Source organism: Psammomys obesus, unplaced genomic scaffold (genome assembly GCF_907164565.1).
Source record: "Psammomys obesus unplaced genomic scaffold, mPsaObe1.curated_primary_1811, whole genome shotgun sequence".
Classification (NCBI taxonomy): domain Eukaryota; kingdom Metazoa; phylum Chordata; class Mammalia; order Rodentia; family Muridae; genus Psammomys; species Psammomys obesus.
The window spans coordinates 1,791,854-1,806,281 of NW_026596452.1; the positions used below are offsets into that span (position 1 = coordinate 1,791,854).

Genomic DNA, 14,428 nt, shown 5'->3' on the forward strand with positions numbered 1-14,428 from the left:
ATATCTGTTTATAGTACATCCCCAAACTTTCATCACTGATTTAACAGTGTTGCTACTGGCAATCTTGGTAATAATATTAGTCTAGAAATAGGCCCATGAACTTTGGTCCAACCACCACAGGCTTATAGATGAAAATCATGGGAAAGGTTTTCTTCCTACTGCTGAATATGATCAAGGAAATATATGTCATAAAATCCCAACACAAGAGGAGCTATTTCCCAGGCACACAGAAGATAACAGAAGAACCAAATGGAAAGTAGTTAGATCTCTCTTAACTTGAAACTGTGACACAACTCATCTATTAACTTTCTAATTGTGTGAATATCTAACTATGTGAGTATTTCAACTATACAAGGTAGAATAAAGTCTTTGACATGTGTCCAAAATTATCGTATTCAACAGACATTTGAGCCTATGACAATTTTGTACAGTTAGGATACAAAACACAAAGACTGCTATTTTAATGATGCCACTTAAGACAAACCTGGGGTGAATGTTTTCCATAACCTAACTAAGAACACCCTTCTCTTGACTATGTATAATTCACTTTTAGAATTAAGAATTATTGAAGAAATCATAATACCATCCAAATTAAACGACACTGAGTTTCAAGAAGCACATTGTTGTGGATATAAAGATGTTTTTGTTTTGGTCCGAGGTGTGGGATGTGTGATTGATTCAAGATAGCTGTTCACAGCAGCACACTATTTGGCTTATGCCGTCTCTGAGAGGAGCTCTTTGAGAGCTGAAGATAGTTTAGATCTGAGTACTTTGGAGTGAAAATAAATGTCACAGCCCAGAGAGTAAGGAGGCCCCGAGAAAGAACGCTGTCCCTGCTTCCCCTTGCTGTTCCTGGTTGCTATTGTGAAACAAAAAGTTAAGAGATCTCCTGAAATGAGGACTGGTCTGGTTCCAAGGAACCCGAAGACCCTAACTAGCAGGAAGCAGCTAAGAGAACTAACTGCACCTCCTCTCCCACTAACCCCTTCTCTCTCCTATTTGGTGTTGGGGTGTTGGAAAGGATTGGGATAGAACAGAGAAACAGGTAAAAGAAATATAAACAGGAGTTTTTAAAAAGTACAAAAACAGTACACTGTTATTACTGGTTGGAAGAAACATGGCATCTAAAAACAATATTGTTAAATTAATACATAAATATGAAACCTCAAATTCAAAGTCACAGAGCTGATACTCTAAATTGGAGAGTTATAAATTTCTACCCTCTATCTTCCTATTCAACTACATACTTTCTCAGTAATTACACTCTTCCTCCATTAGGTTTAGCATCTTATTTTAAGATCCTAGTAAATTTTTTTGTTTCTTAATCCACATAAATCAATGAGATCCTCATCTATTAAAAATAAGTTCTTAGTTCACTGTCACTAGGTAGAATAGGGAATATAGAAATCCTTTCATTTTAATATCCTTATGTTCCAAATCTGTTTCAGAATGACTGTAACAAATACATCAAAATTTTTGCTAGCCAAATTTACTATCAATTATTAGAAAATAGACTGTTTGTTCTTCCACTAGAAATATTTCACAATAGAATATTGTCATTTAACCAAAGAAAGCAAGCTCAGGCAAAGCTGACTTTAGACCTACAAAGTACTAAATCTTGCTATACAACCTGTTTTAGCCATTTCTAATTGTCTATGAACTAAAACATTCCAAAACTACTCTGACACAATATTACACATAAAGGGTGAGAGAGTAGAGGGAGTAAGGAGGGAAAGGGGTGAATTGTTTGAATGAAGAAGTAAAAGGGAAAACTCTATCATTGGTTAAAATTTTTCAAAGACTTGGAAAAACTTCCACTTCAACATGAAAAGTGAATTAGTTTACAGTTTAATGTTCTCATACTACCATCAGGAATGATTACTGTACTCTAATTGAATTGTAGTTTTCTGAAATTGCCTTCCAAGTCTCTTAGCTTATAATTTCAGCCTTCATAATAATTGTTCAAGGCTGTACTTCTCCCTCAATACAATATTAGTTTTATTCTCCAGATTCCATAGGTGGTAATCCTAAATAAATCCTAAATTAAATCCTAAATAAATTGATCCTAAATCAATTCCTTACTAAATAAAGGCTACATTCCCTTCCATGGAATCTAATGAATATCAATAGGCCTCAACTTTGTTACAATCCATTACTGTTTTTAGGATAAATTCCTAGAAAGAAATTTACCAAATCAAATGACAGAATTACTTTTTAAAACATTTTGTAAATATTACCAACCAAAAAGATTAAGATAATGTTGTACAAAGCTATTTTTCATTCAACATAAAATTTATGTGAAATTACATATATATGTATATACAAACATACATATATACACACACGCACGCACGCACTTTTAATCAACAGTACAATAACAATAGCATACCATTTACTGATCAAAAAAAATTTTAGGAGTTCATGGAAAACAGGAAGTAGGTGATGTCAGAATGATAACTACAGTGAAACCATAGCTCAAAATGTTCATAAAATAGGTTCTACAGCTTACTGTGATAAGTAGTGAGTTCGTTTTTTTATTGTTGTTACTATTGTTAAGTGTTTATATGCCTAAGTGCATGTATATGTACCACAAAGGTCAAAAAAAAAAAAAAGGTTAGATTCCCTGAAACAGGCTGCTGTTTGCTGCCATGTGCCATAAGAACAGAAGTCAGGTCCTCAGCAATAGCAGCCAGTTCTCTTAACCACTGAGCCATCTCTCCAGTCCTAGCTTATATTTTAAGACAAATTTATTTATAAGGAGAAAGCAGCCCTCAAACTCCCAAGAAGAATTCAAAAAATTCATTAATCATTAGAAACTATAGAAGCTACTAGCTTGAAATATAATGATATACCCATTTTCTTCCTCTTCCTATTAAAATATAAGCTACTATCTACTAGCAACAGCCAACTAATCTACTTTATACAGTGGTAGGTGGGTATTTACAGTACATTTTTTACAGTGACTTAAATCTTTAGATACCTTACTCTTCTCCCATCTCACTTATTACTCCCACCAGCTACTTTGTCAACAGTCTGTAGATACATGCTCACATCCCACCTTCCAAAACAGAAAATTTTCAAATGCACCTTGATTCTTTGTTATCGCCACAGACCAACTTTTTGTTTGTTTACTTATTTGTACTGCAAGACCAAATCTCAACTCTGCAGCCCAGTCTGGTCAGGGAGTCACTACACTAGCCTCAAACTAACATCAATCCTCCTGCATCTGCCTGCCAAGTGGTGTAGCTATAAGCATGAGTGCATGCATACACACAGTTATGTGCTCCTCAGAAGCCAAAGGTATTCGAACCTCCGGGAACCAGAGCTAGAATTACAGGTGGTTGTGAGTCATCTAATATGGGTGCTGGGACACAAACTTTCATCCCCTGAAAAGCAATATATGTTCTTAAATGTGGAGCTATCTATCTCTCCAGTTCCTAACTGAACATTTTATGAATCTAAAATGTAGCTAAATTCATTGAAGAATCCAGTTTAAAAAGTTAAGGGCTAGCAAAATAGCTCAGCAGGTAAAGAAGCATACTTGCTGACAGGTTTAACAGCCTAAGATCAACTCCAGGACCCACATGGTAGATGGAAAAAACTACAAGTTGTACTTTGACCTCCATACCCATGCCATAGCATGTCCATACACATATGTATTTTCAAAACACACAAATAAATGAACTAATTAATTAATTGGGACACTTAAAATAAGAAATAAGGGCTGGAGAAATGGCTCAGCTGTTAAGAGCACTGACTCCTCTTCCAGAGGTCCCAGGTTCAATTCCCAGGACCCACATGGCAGCTCACAACTGTATGTACCTTCTGTTTCAGGGAATCCAACACCCTCAAATGACATATATGCAATTAAAACACTGACGTACATGAAATAAAAAAAGAAAATTTATTGAAAAAGTAAAAGTTAAAAGATACATGGTTTAGTGATAACTAAAGTATCTACATGACACAGAGCCCTGAGGGAATTTCAAGTCTAGGCCCCTGTTCATGTGTTGTCAAACTAATGTGTTTTGAAGGTGTAGCAAAACAAACAAGCAAACAAACAAAAAAAAAAAAGATTTCATAAAATTCTATATACTTTTAGTGTAAAAGTTCCCTTTAAATAAGTTACCAGCAAAAAGTGATGCTAAAACGCCAGTGAAATAACTCACTTGTCCATAAACCTGACAACCTGAACTCAGTTCCTGATACCCTCAAGAACAAAACAAAGAGAACTGACTCCAAATGTTTTTCTCACTTACACAGCACATGCATGTACCCACACACATTAATAAGTTCAATAAATAAATATAAAGGAACATTTTAAGTGTTCTTATTGATGTCTGTCATCCTGTTGAAAAAAAGCTATTTTACTCAATACTACCCCAGGATCACATAACAATCCTAAATCACTGAGCAATCATCTACTACTTTTCTGCCTGTTATATACTAGAAGACAAAAACCTGGGGATGTTTATATTATCTGCAATTATAAATAATGGAGCAATTCTGAATGAGGATTAATCATCTTACCCAGAGTCCTCCTTCTTTCTTAGCTTCTTTAGGTGTATAGATTTTAGTATGTTTCTCCTATATTATATGTCTAATATCCACTTATAAGCGAGGATATACCATGTGTGTCTTTCTGATTCTGAGATACCTCACTCAGGATGATCTTTTCTACTTCCCACCATTTGCCTGCAAATTTCATGATTTACTTGTTTTTAATAGCTGAATAGTATTCCAGTGTGTAAATGTACCACAATTTTTGTATCCATTCCTCAGTTGAGGGACATCTGGGTTGTTTCCAGATTCTGGCTATTACAAATAAAGCTGCTGTATGTATGTCCTAGAATAGCTTTTCTTCTCAGTCTACCCCTTGCTGTGGCCTTGAAATTGCTAAGCAAGCACTACCACTGAACTAAATTTTAATCATTAAGATACAGCATTTAAAGGACAGGGATTTTCATGGAGCAAAACAAAAATACAATGCAATGTAAGTTTTGTAGGTGAGGGGTATCAGTTTTACTGAGCTTATTTTATTGATGACTGACCTGAAGCCACATGACATTTCCCCATTTCTATCTACTGTTTGGTTCATGAGCTTATAGCTTCTTATAAGTAAAAATGGCAGTGCCCTTCAAATGGTGTAATTATAATTACTTAAATCAACGAAATCAAGAAGAAAACAAATTACCTTTTGGATAGTCTTCCAATAATAGGTTGAAGTGACCTAATTGACAAAAGAAATCAGATTCCACTTTTCCTTCAGCTTTTAAGATCAGAGATTCATAGCAGCGGACAGCCTAGAAATAAAACACAAATGTTTAAGACATAGCTAAAAATCTTAAAAATGCATTTTCTTCCTAAAATAATGTATACATCCTCCATTAAATCAATACCCAGGAAATCAATATTTTTCTTATATATTAATACAATCAGGGCATCATTATTTAAAAGGAATAGCTTCTGAAAGTATTTACCAAAGGTCCCACTGATTAGGGCATAAATGTCTTTCCCATCTCCAAATTTCAACAATATTTAACAATTCAAATAAAGGAGCATTTGGCCAATTCTGCTCATAAATTACAAATCTAAACTATTACTGTAATCTGTTGATACAAACAAGACTATTCTCAAATCAAATATCATCCATCTTTCCTATAAGCATGGAGAATTTAATTTAATTATGTGAGAATTCATACACTCTCCATTGTAAGAACAGCTACCATTTATACTCAACAGTTCCCTTCTTGCGAAAATCTATACAGGACTTAAAATACCTTTTGCCTTTTATTCTAATTCTAATTCTAAAAAAATCCTAATTCTAACTCTACCTTAAACTTCCAAAATATTTATATACTCTCAGATTTCCTTTTTCAGAGAACAAAACAAAAGCTATTAATTCCTTTAAATGCTAAAGAAAACAAACGACAGGACAGAGTTCAATGACATATTCCAATTGTCATATACTACAGATCCTGGATATCTTACTTATCCTCTCCCACCTTAACTTTTAAGAAAACTGACCAAACGATTAAGGTATTAAAATTGGACCCCTGAGATGGCTCACTATGTGCTTGCCACATAAGCCTGGCAACCTGAGTTAAGATCTACAGAATCCATGCATCAAAGACAGACCATCCTCTGACCTCCACACTTGCATATGTTCCCTCACACATAAGTATGTACACACACAAAGACAATAAAAAAAAAAAAAAAAAAGACATAAGGAGAGAAGGGAAACAGTACTTGGCACAGAATACACTTGTCTCTTCCTTTCTCAATAACAACAAAGCTCTAACTCCTACAGCATTTTTGATGTTAAATTTTCCTTCAATAGTCCACAGTGTTGTTGTTATAAGGCATCCTAGAGTCATAAAGAAAAAAGTGATTTCTCAAATCTCAGGATTGTCACATACAAAGAAAGAAGCTCAAAGAATTTCCGCAATTGTTAAAAATATTGTTTCACTATTTTCATAAAAATTTTCTATAATGCCTACTTGAAAGTCTTCATTTTTCCTTATGACATAGAGCACAGTTTCAAAATGTATGTACTAAAATTTACTTTTCCAACAAAATTTACCTGTCAACAAGTCTGTAAAACCTATCCCAAACAAGGTAAATCCAGGCTGATCCTACTATACTTACAGCTTAAGAGATGCAAAGGAATTGTCCTCAGTTCCTATTATACTGTGCCAGCTAAATGTGTATATACCAATTAACAAGCACTGAGAATTGCTAATCAATCTACCTCTCTATAATTAAATGGGTCTGAATTCTATAGTGAAGTCTCAGGAATTACTATAATTTAAAGGCACAAAATTTCAAGAATCTCTTTACACAACTCTTATCTGACAAGACTGTTTGAGTATAAAAATATAATTTATTTCATGTTAATTGAACTCAGTTAAGCTGGATGGTGGTGGACACACGCCTTTATTCCAAACATGTCGGAAGCAGAGACGCGAACTCTGTGAGTTTGAGGCCAGCCAGGTCTACAAAGCCTGAGTCCAGGAGGAGCCAGGGCTACTCAGAGAAACCCTGTCTCAAAACAAGCAAAAAACTCGGTTATTGACTATACAGAAACTAAAATTAATTTGACTTTTGTAATTCTGATATTAGATTCAGTCCAATGGTAGTATAATTTTTAAAGAATGATAAAAAAATATAGTTTACAATACTCATATAGAAAAACAGTACTGTTTATAATATTTTCAAATCAATGGGTTTGGACTGGCAAAATAGTTACCAGGAGGGAAAATGCTTACTTTACAATTTGTCTTCTATATTCACAAATAACCCATTTCCCATTCCCCTATGGAAGGAGATAATCAACCAGAATTTTTTCTTCTGATCACCGTCATGCACACATGTACACAACCATTCCTTCTCCTTTACCCATTCCATATGCTGGATAATGATGATGGAGGACACAAATTATTTTTTTTAAGGTTAGTAACAATATGAAGACATAAAATTGTTTAAATTTAGAAGAAAGGTCACTTACATGTCTACCCAGCAAAAATATTTCCTGTTGAAAGGATAATTTTGAAACTAGGAATAGTACTATGTTCCTTTTATCTGAGCTACTTAAAAAGATGAGGAAGACTTCAAGTCCAGGGGTTCAGAATCAGTCCAGGCAGCATACTAATGCTCCCATTTTAAAGAAGGGGTATGTTTATATTCATATTTTTTATATTTTATTTGAGCTTCATATACTATATGCACTGTATTGAATTTATATAATTTCCCCCTCCATTTCCCTACTACTCCTGAAAGTCACTGTCTATTACTATTTACACACACACAATTTATAAAAGGGCTGAGTTCATTTAGTACTACTCATATGCATGTGTGCTTAGGGTTGACCACTTCAGAATGGATCACTTACCAAGGGCTTGTTCTTCAAATATATCAACCCTCCTTTTCACAGTAGTTGATAATTGCCTGTAGCTCGACATCTAGGGGTGAGATTTATCTAGGGCCTTGTGAGATTCCCTACTCATGTTGGCATGTCAATTGTTTTCTTTTTTCAGGTCTTATTTAGGCTACCATTTTGTTGAGATTCCGTAGGTGCAACTTCCCTGTCAGAAGACACTATTTTGTAGCAGATACCCACCCAGGTCAGGTCTTCTGCCCTCACAAGTTTTCTGCCTCCTCTCTTCCTTGATATTTAATGGATATTTAATGGAATCATGTTGTAGATATATCTGCTGTAAAAGGAAGCCTCTTTGATAATGTGTGAATACTAAACTCATCTATGGGTATAAGTATTTAGAATTCAGTTAGAAATTATTACTAGCTTAGGGAAATGGCAGTAGCAGGTTCTCCTCTAGGGTCTTTGGTCTCACCAGCAGAAAGGTAGGTGGGCAAGATTTACAGTAGTGGGCATGATTTTCTTCCTAATGAGTAGACTGTAATTCCAATTAAGACAACTGTTGGTTGCCTGCAGATTCTAAGTGACACTATTGCACCTTTCCGAGTATCTGGTCATTATTATGGTTTGTAGACTTTACAAGTAGGTTGTACTATTGATTACTTTTCTCCTTTGACATATTACACAGCATCTTCCAGTACTGAGAACTAGTTCTCAGGAAGATTTCCAATTCCATTTTAACACAATTCCTCCAGGTCCTATGCCTGAAGTGCATGGTGTCTTCAGCCATGTCTGGAAGGCAACCAATAGCCAAAGCAATAACCTCTATCATTTGGGGGTTTCTTGGACTACCCTGAACAACAATGCAAAGGGGGGTATCCTATGCCTGGCACTGTGCTTTTGCTCAATAGTCTATGGCTTTGGGAGAACAGAGATACATCACCCCAAATGTTGTAAGTTCATTTAACACAAATACAGACACATACACACACACACACACACACAAAGGTGCACTGTATTTATAACTTTGCAGGTGCACAAGTAAAATCTTTCCTATACATACTATGCCTATATATAATTTGTGAATAAATGACTAGAATGTAAAACAAATGTTAATAATACAAACTCTAGAAATTATACATGTATGTCTATAGCTGGCCCATATAGAAGCACTAGTTTGTTTACTTCTCTATACTTTCCTGTCTATGGTTCCAGCACTCCAAAGGAAGCAGGAGGGGCACAATTTTAAATTAATTCTCAACTATATAAGAGTTTGAAACCAGCCCTAACTACATGAGATCTGCCTTAAAAAACAGGCTGGGGAAACTTGCTTATTTCAGCACTATTTTTTTAAATTTTATTATTTTATTTTCTATGTATATGTATGTATGTGCCTGCGGCCCATAGAGGCCAGAGCTGGGCATTGAATCCCCTGTAACTGGAGTTTTAACTGGTTATGAGGTTTGAGTGTTGGAAATTAAACCCATGTCTTCTAGAAGAGCAGCAAGTGTTCTTTTTCTTTTTTTTAAAGATTTATTTATTTATTATGTATACAGTGTTCTGTCTGCATGTATGCCTGCAGAACAGAAGAGGACATCTAATCTCATTCATTATAGATGCCTATGATCCACCATGTGGTTGCTGGGAATTGAACTCAGAACCTTTGGAAGAGCAGACAATGCTCTTAACCTCTGAGCCATCTCTCCAGCCCCCAGCAAGTGTTCTTAATCACTGAGTCATCTTCTTTTTTTTTTTTTCTTTTTTGATATTTTTTTTTAAATGACACCTAGATATAATTCAGACACTGGTTCACTAGAACACCAACCTACAGCCAAGAGAGACCTATCACCATTGCTTTAACCTCAAACTTAAAAATGATGGTTAAATTTAGTTTTTCTCCCTATCTAGAAGGCATCTGGAAGGGACCTAACACTTATTCTAGTCACTCCAACAGTTACCAAAGTGCCTAAAAGGAGATCTCAGGATCATCACCTCAGAGACCAGCCTTGGCAGCCAACAGCAAAACAAGGAGGAAGAAAAACACATGGATGGATGCTCCTATCAGTACATCAGGAGATTCTAATGGACTTTAATTTAGAAATTTAAAAATATTCTCAGTTTTGGCTTCTCGGGGTAACCCGTATAGTACTTGCAATGACGGTGATAACTCTTTCTTCATAGCAATAAAACTTTAACTAAGACAGATGCAATAATTAATTCCTTATTAGAGGCCTCAGAGGCTCTTTGAGAGGTGGCGCACACCTTAATTCCAGAGTCTCTGAGTTCAAGGTCAGCTTGGTCTACAAAGGAAAGTTCTAGGACAGCCAGAGCTACCCAAAGAAACCTAGTCTTGGAAAAAAACAAAAAACAAAACAAAACATAGCTAGCTAAACACAAAAGGCTGTGAAGACAACAGGTAATGAGTTGAGGAAAGGCACACTACTCCTGTATTAGGATAAAAACTTATTGAATTTCCTACTTGGTGTTCTTGCTAGCCCAGCTTAGACACTGATACACCTTTCTACAAAATGAAATTGCTTTACCACGCTTTGTGTATGTGTATTCTTTGTGGGAAAACAATAATATTCTTTTACAACAATAACTAGCTTAATTCCATACTGTTTTAAGATGCAAAATGGTAAGCTGCACTCCTTCAAAGTACATCTTGAATTAAAATGAATGAACCATTTTCAGAAGATAACTCAGGATTCAATGAATGAATAAAATATCAGAGAAAAGTGTTGCAGATAATATAAATATTGATCTATTAATATTTATTATTAAAACCTATAATTATCATGCCAGTGTTATCTAATGTGCTTTCAAATCAATAAAGACACAGACATCTGATGGATTTTAGAACAGCCTTATTTTACCTGGGGCTGAGCAGATATTAACACCAAAGCTACCTATTTACTTCCCAGGTCCCATCCCATGACCAGTGCTTTAATAATTTCTATCTGGGGTTACTTCCCATCCATAATTCCATAAATACTTGCTTAGTCTTCTCATCTGGGTTGTTTTTCTCCATCCACCCCGATCTGGCCGCATGCTTCTCTCCACGCTAACCCATCTCGGCTCTCCTTCCTACCTTCTACCTGTCTCTCCCCATGATCCTTCTGTCCCCCAAAGCCCAAAAACCTTAGTTCTACCTCTCATTTCTGCCCTTCGCAGGTGTAGCCCTTTTTTTCAGCCAATCAGTAATGATTTCTTAGACAAGGTTACAAATGTCATTTTGGGGTACCTGAGTGTCTGCAGCAAGACAGCAAGACAGCAAGCAGACCCAGAGGAGCAAAATAATAGCAGCAGACTAACCCCATACAGAACAGGGACTTTCAATTGAGAAAATTCTGTCCCCCTCCCACAGTGGCCTTTGGGACATTTTCTTTATTGATGACTGATACGTCTAGGTCACCGAGGGTGATGCCACCCCTAGGCAGGTAGTCCTGGGTGGTATAAGAAAGCAGGCTGAGCAGGCCATGAGGAGCAAGGCAGTAAGCAGCACTACTTGTGGCCTCAGAATCAGTTCCTGCCTCCAGGTTCCAGCCTTAAGTTCCTGTTCTCACTTCCCTGGATGATGGACTATAAACTGCAAAATGAAATAAATCCTGTCCTCCTCAGTGTTTTGTCACAACAATAGGAGACCTAAGACATATAGTAAAGCCCTGTGTTTAGGTTGAGAATTCCACTGCCTATTTCACTTGTGAAAAGGTACTTTTAATCTGCTTTAAGCTTATAAATGAAATTTCAAACTTATAAAAACAGAAATTTGAACATAGTACTGGCAAAATGGCTCTGTGGGTAAAAACACTGCCACTAAGTCTGACAGCTTAAGTTTGATCTCCAGGACACACATATTTAAAGGAAAAAAAAAAAAGGACTCTCATAAGTTATTCTCTTAGTTCCATAGTGTTGCTGTGTATGACACATGTGCATGCATGTGTATACACACACAAGCTTTTAACATGAAAAGGGAAATCAAAATAGAAACTAATACTGTTGAAGACTAAATTAAAGCATGACATTTGAAAGAACAAAATGATATATTAAACTTTATAAAAACTACATTTTTTTTCTACTCTTCAGAAACCATTAAAAGGAAAGCATTGCGATCTGAAGAAAAAAATTTTGAAAACATGAACCTGGCACAATGCTTATACACAGACCATAAAAAGAGTTCTCAAAACAATGGAAAAACCCAGTTTTGGAGGGAAGCAGAGAAAGGCAGATCTCTATGAGTTTGAGGCCTACCAGGTCTATATAGACAAGGCTACAAAGTGAGACACTGTCTCAAAAGGTTTTATTTTTTTAACAAAATAGACCAAATCTGTTAACTGTTACTAATCAAAGATGGGTAGGTAAATTAAAAGCACTTATCATTAGAGAAATGCAAACTTAAAACAGCATGAAGAAGGCATACTATTATTTATATTTTAAAGCGTTTAAAATTAAGAAGAGTAACCATTCCAAACACTGACAGGAATATGAAAGTATTGGAACACTCATACACTGCTAGTAGAAATGCACCCACTATGAAAGTAGTTTGGACAGTCTACTATATGTAACCTCATCATTGTACTCATAGGTATTTGCTTAAAGAAAAGGAAAGCAAATATATGCCCATATAAAGACTTTCAGAGTATGTTTGTAGAAGTTTTAAATATCAAAAAACAAGAAACCTACAAGTTAATCAAAAAATAAATGGGTATGCAAATTGTGATATGCTCATATGTTCAATAACTTCTCAGCAATAAAGGTGAATATACATTAATACACAGGACACAGGTGAACCACAAAAATTATTATGAAAGAAACAAGGACAAGAATATATACTACATGATTCCATCAAACCAGAACTTTAGAAAATGCAAACTAATCTAATCTTATACAAAGCTAATTTAGTGACTACTTAAAGAGAGCAAAGGAATGCACGAACACTTAAAAAGCTCCCAACGGTAGCCAGACAGTGGTTGCATATGCCTTTAATCCCAGCACTTGAGACAGGCAGATCTCTATGAGTTTGAGGCCAGCCTTGTCTACAGAGTGAGTTCCAGGACAGCCAAGGCTACAAAGAGAAATCCTGTCTCAGAAAGCAGAAAAGAAAAGAGAAAAAGAAAAAAAGAGCCACAATCAAGAAACTACAGCCACAGTCAACAGAAAAATCAAAATAAATACCAATGAAATATAAGGTTGAGAAGGGAGAGAAAAGTATAAACACATTAAAGAAAGACCATGAATATGTTGAGAACTAAATGAAAATTACAAGGTGGAAATATATACTGGATAGTAGTAGTAGTAGATGATTAAGCATTAACAAAGTCAGTGAACTTGTAAGACACACAAGAATACAAAATGAGATCCAGCAAGGAAAAATATCTTCTAAACAAAACAAAAGGGGGTATGGGGAAAGAAAGGCCTAAAGAGATTACTCAGTGAGTAAGAGTGCAAGAATGACAACCCTCCAGCTAGGCCATGACTGCAGAGCCTGGGATTGAAGAGCAGAGACAAACAAGTAGATCCTGAGAAATTGCTGGCCGGCCAGGCAGCATGTATACCAAAACTGGCAAGCTTCTGGTTCAGTAAAAGACTTTGCATACTTCATAGAGAAATATTGGATGGAAGATACCTGAAGTCCAACTCTGTATGCCCTCCCCATGTGAGCAGGTACACATACTTTTACACTCACAAAGGAGATTGTGCTGGTCTCTCAACTGTCAACTTCATATCTATGATAACCTATGATAGGCCTCTGAGCATGCCTGGGGAACTTAGGTTAACCAAGGTGGGAAGACCTGCCCCATGTGAGTAGCACCATTCCCTGAGATGAGATCCTAGACTGTATAAAAAGGAAAAAGTGAACTTAAACACAAGCATCCATTGCTTTCTTTTTCCTGCTTAGATGCAAAGTGACCAAATGGTTCCATCTCCCGCTGTTTTCACTTCCCCACTATGCCAGATTTTATTTGCTCCAACAGCAAGCAAATATAACCCCTTCCTTTCTTAGGTTGCTTTTGTCGGCATATTTTATCCCAGCAACAGAAAAGTGGAAAAAATTAGTAAAAGAAAGTAAATAAGTAAAAAGTAAAAAAAGAAGTAAAAAAAAAAAAGTACCAAATAACCTTAAACTCCTGATTCCCAGCCCCAAGTTGGAATTACAAGATATACACTACTACATCTGGTTCATATGAGAGCTAGGGTTGTATGTATGTATGTATGTATACCTTAATTGTTAGTGTGCTTTCCTAGTATGTACAAGGTTTGCTTCCTAGCTCTCAGTAATCACTTGATACACCCCAATTAAAAAGCAGATAGTTTCTAATTTCAGAGCAAGGTAACATACTCTAACTTTCCCCTCTTCTATCCTATATACATATATATTAAGGAAATTATTCTAAAGACAAAAATAAAAGGATGCTGAAAGCTATTAAGGAGAATTACTGTCTAAAGAATCCAAGACTCTAGGAAAGACACTTCTTTGACTTTTCTTTTTATATATCACTGATCATATACTATGAACAGGTACTAAAAAGAGCCTCACCTCAGAACCAAACA

The 14,428-nt window shown here is 35.8% G+C and overlaps 1 protein-coding gene across 6 annotated transcripts in view; it reads right to left on the reverse strand.

Annotated features, from left to right (window-relative positions):
• The window catches only part of Kdm6a (lysine demethylase 6A), a 122,133-nt gene that overhangs the window by 81,357 nt on the left and 26,348 nt on the right, over nucleotides 1-14,428 (reverse strand). For all 6 annotated transcript variants that reach the window (XM_055598259.1, XM_055598261.1, XM_055598260.1 and 3 more), the window contains exon 3: nucleotides 5,195-5,303. In XM_055598259.1, coding sequence (XP_055454234.1) covers nucleotides 5,195-5,303 — 109 coding nt within the window. The remainder of the gene's footprint in view (nucleotides 1-5,194; nucleotides 5,304-14,428) is intronic.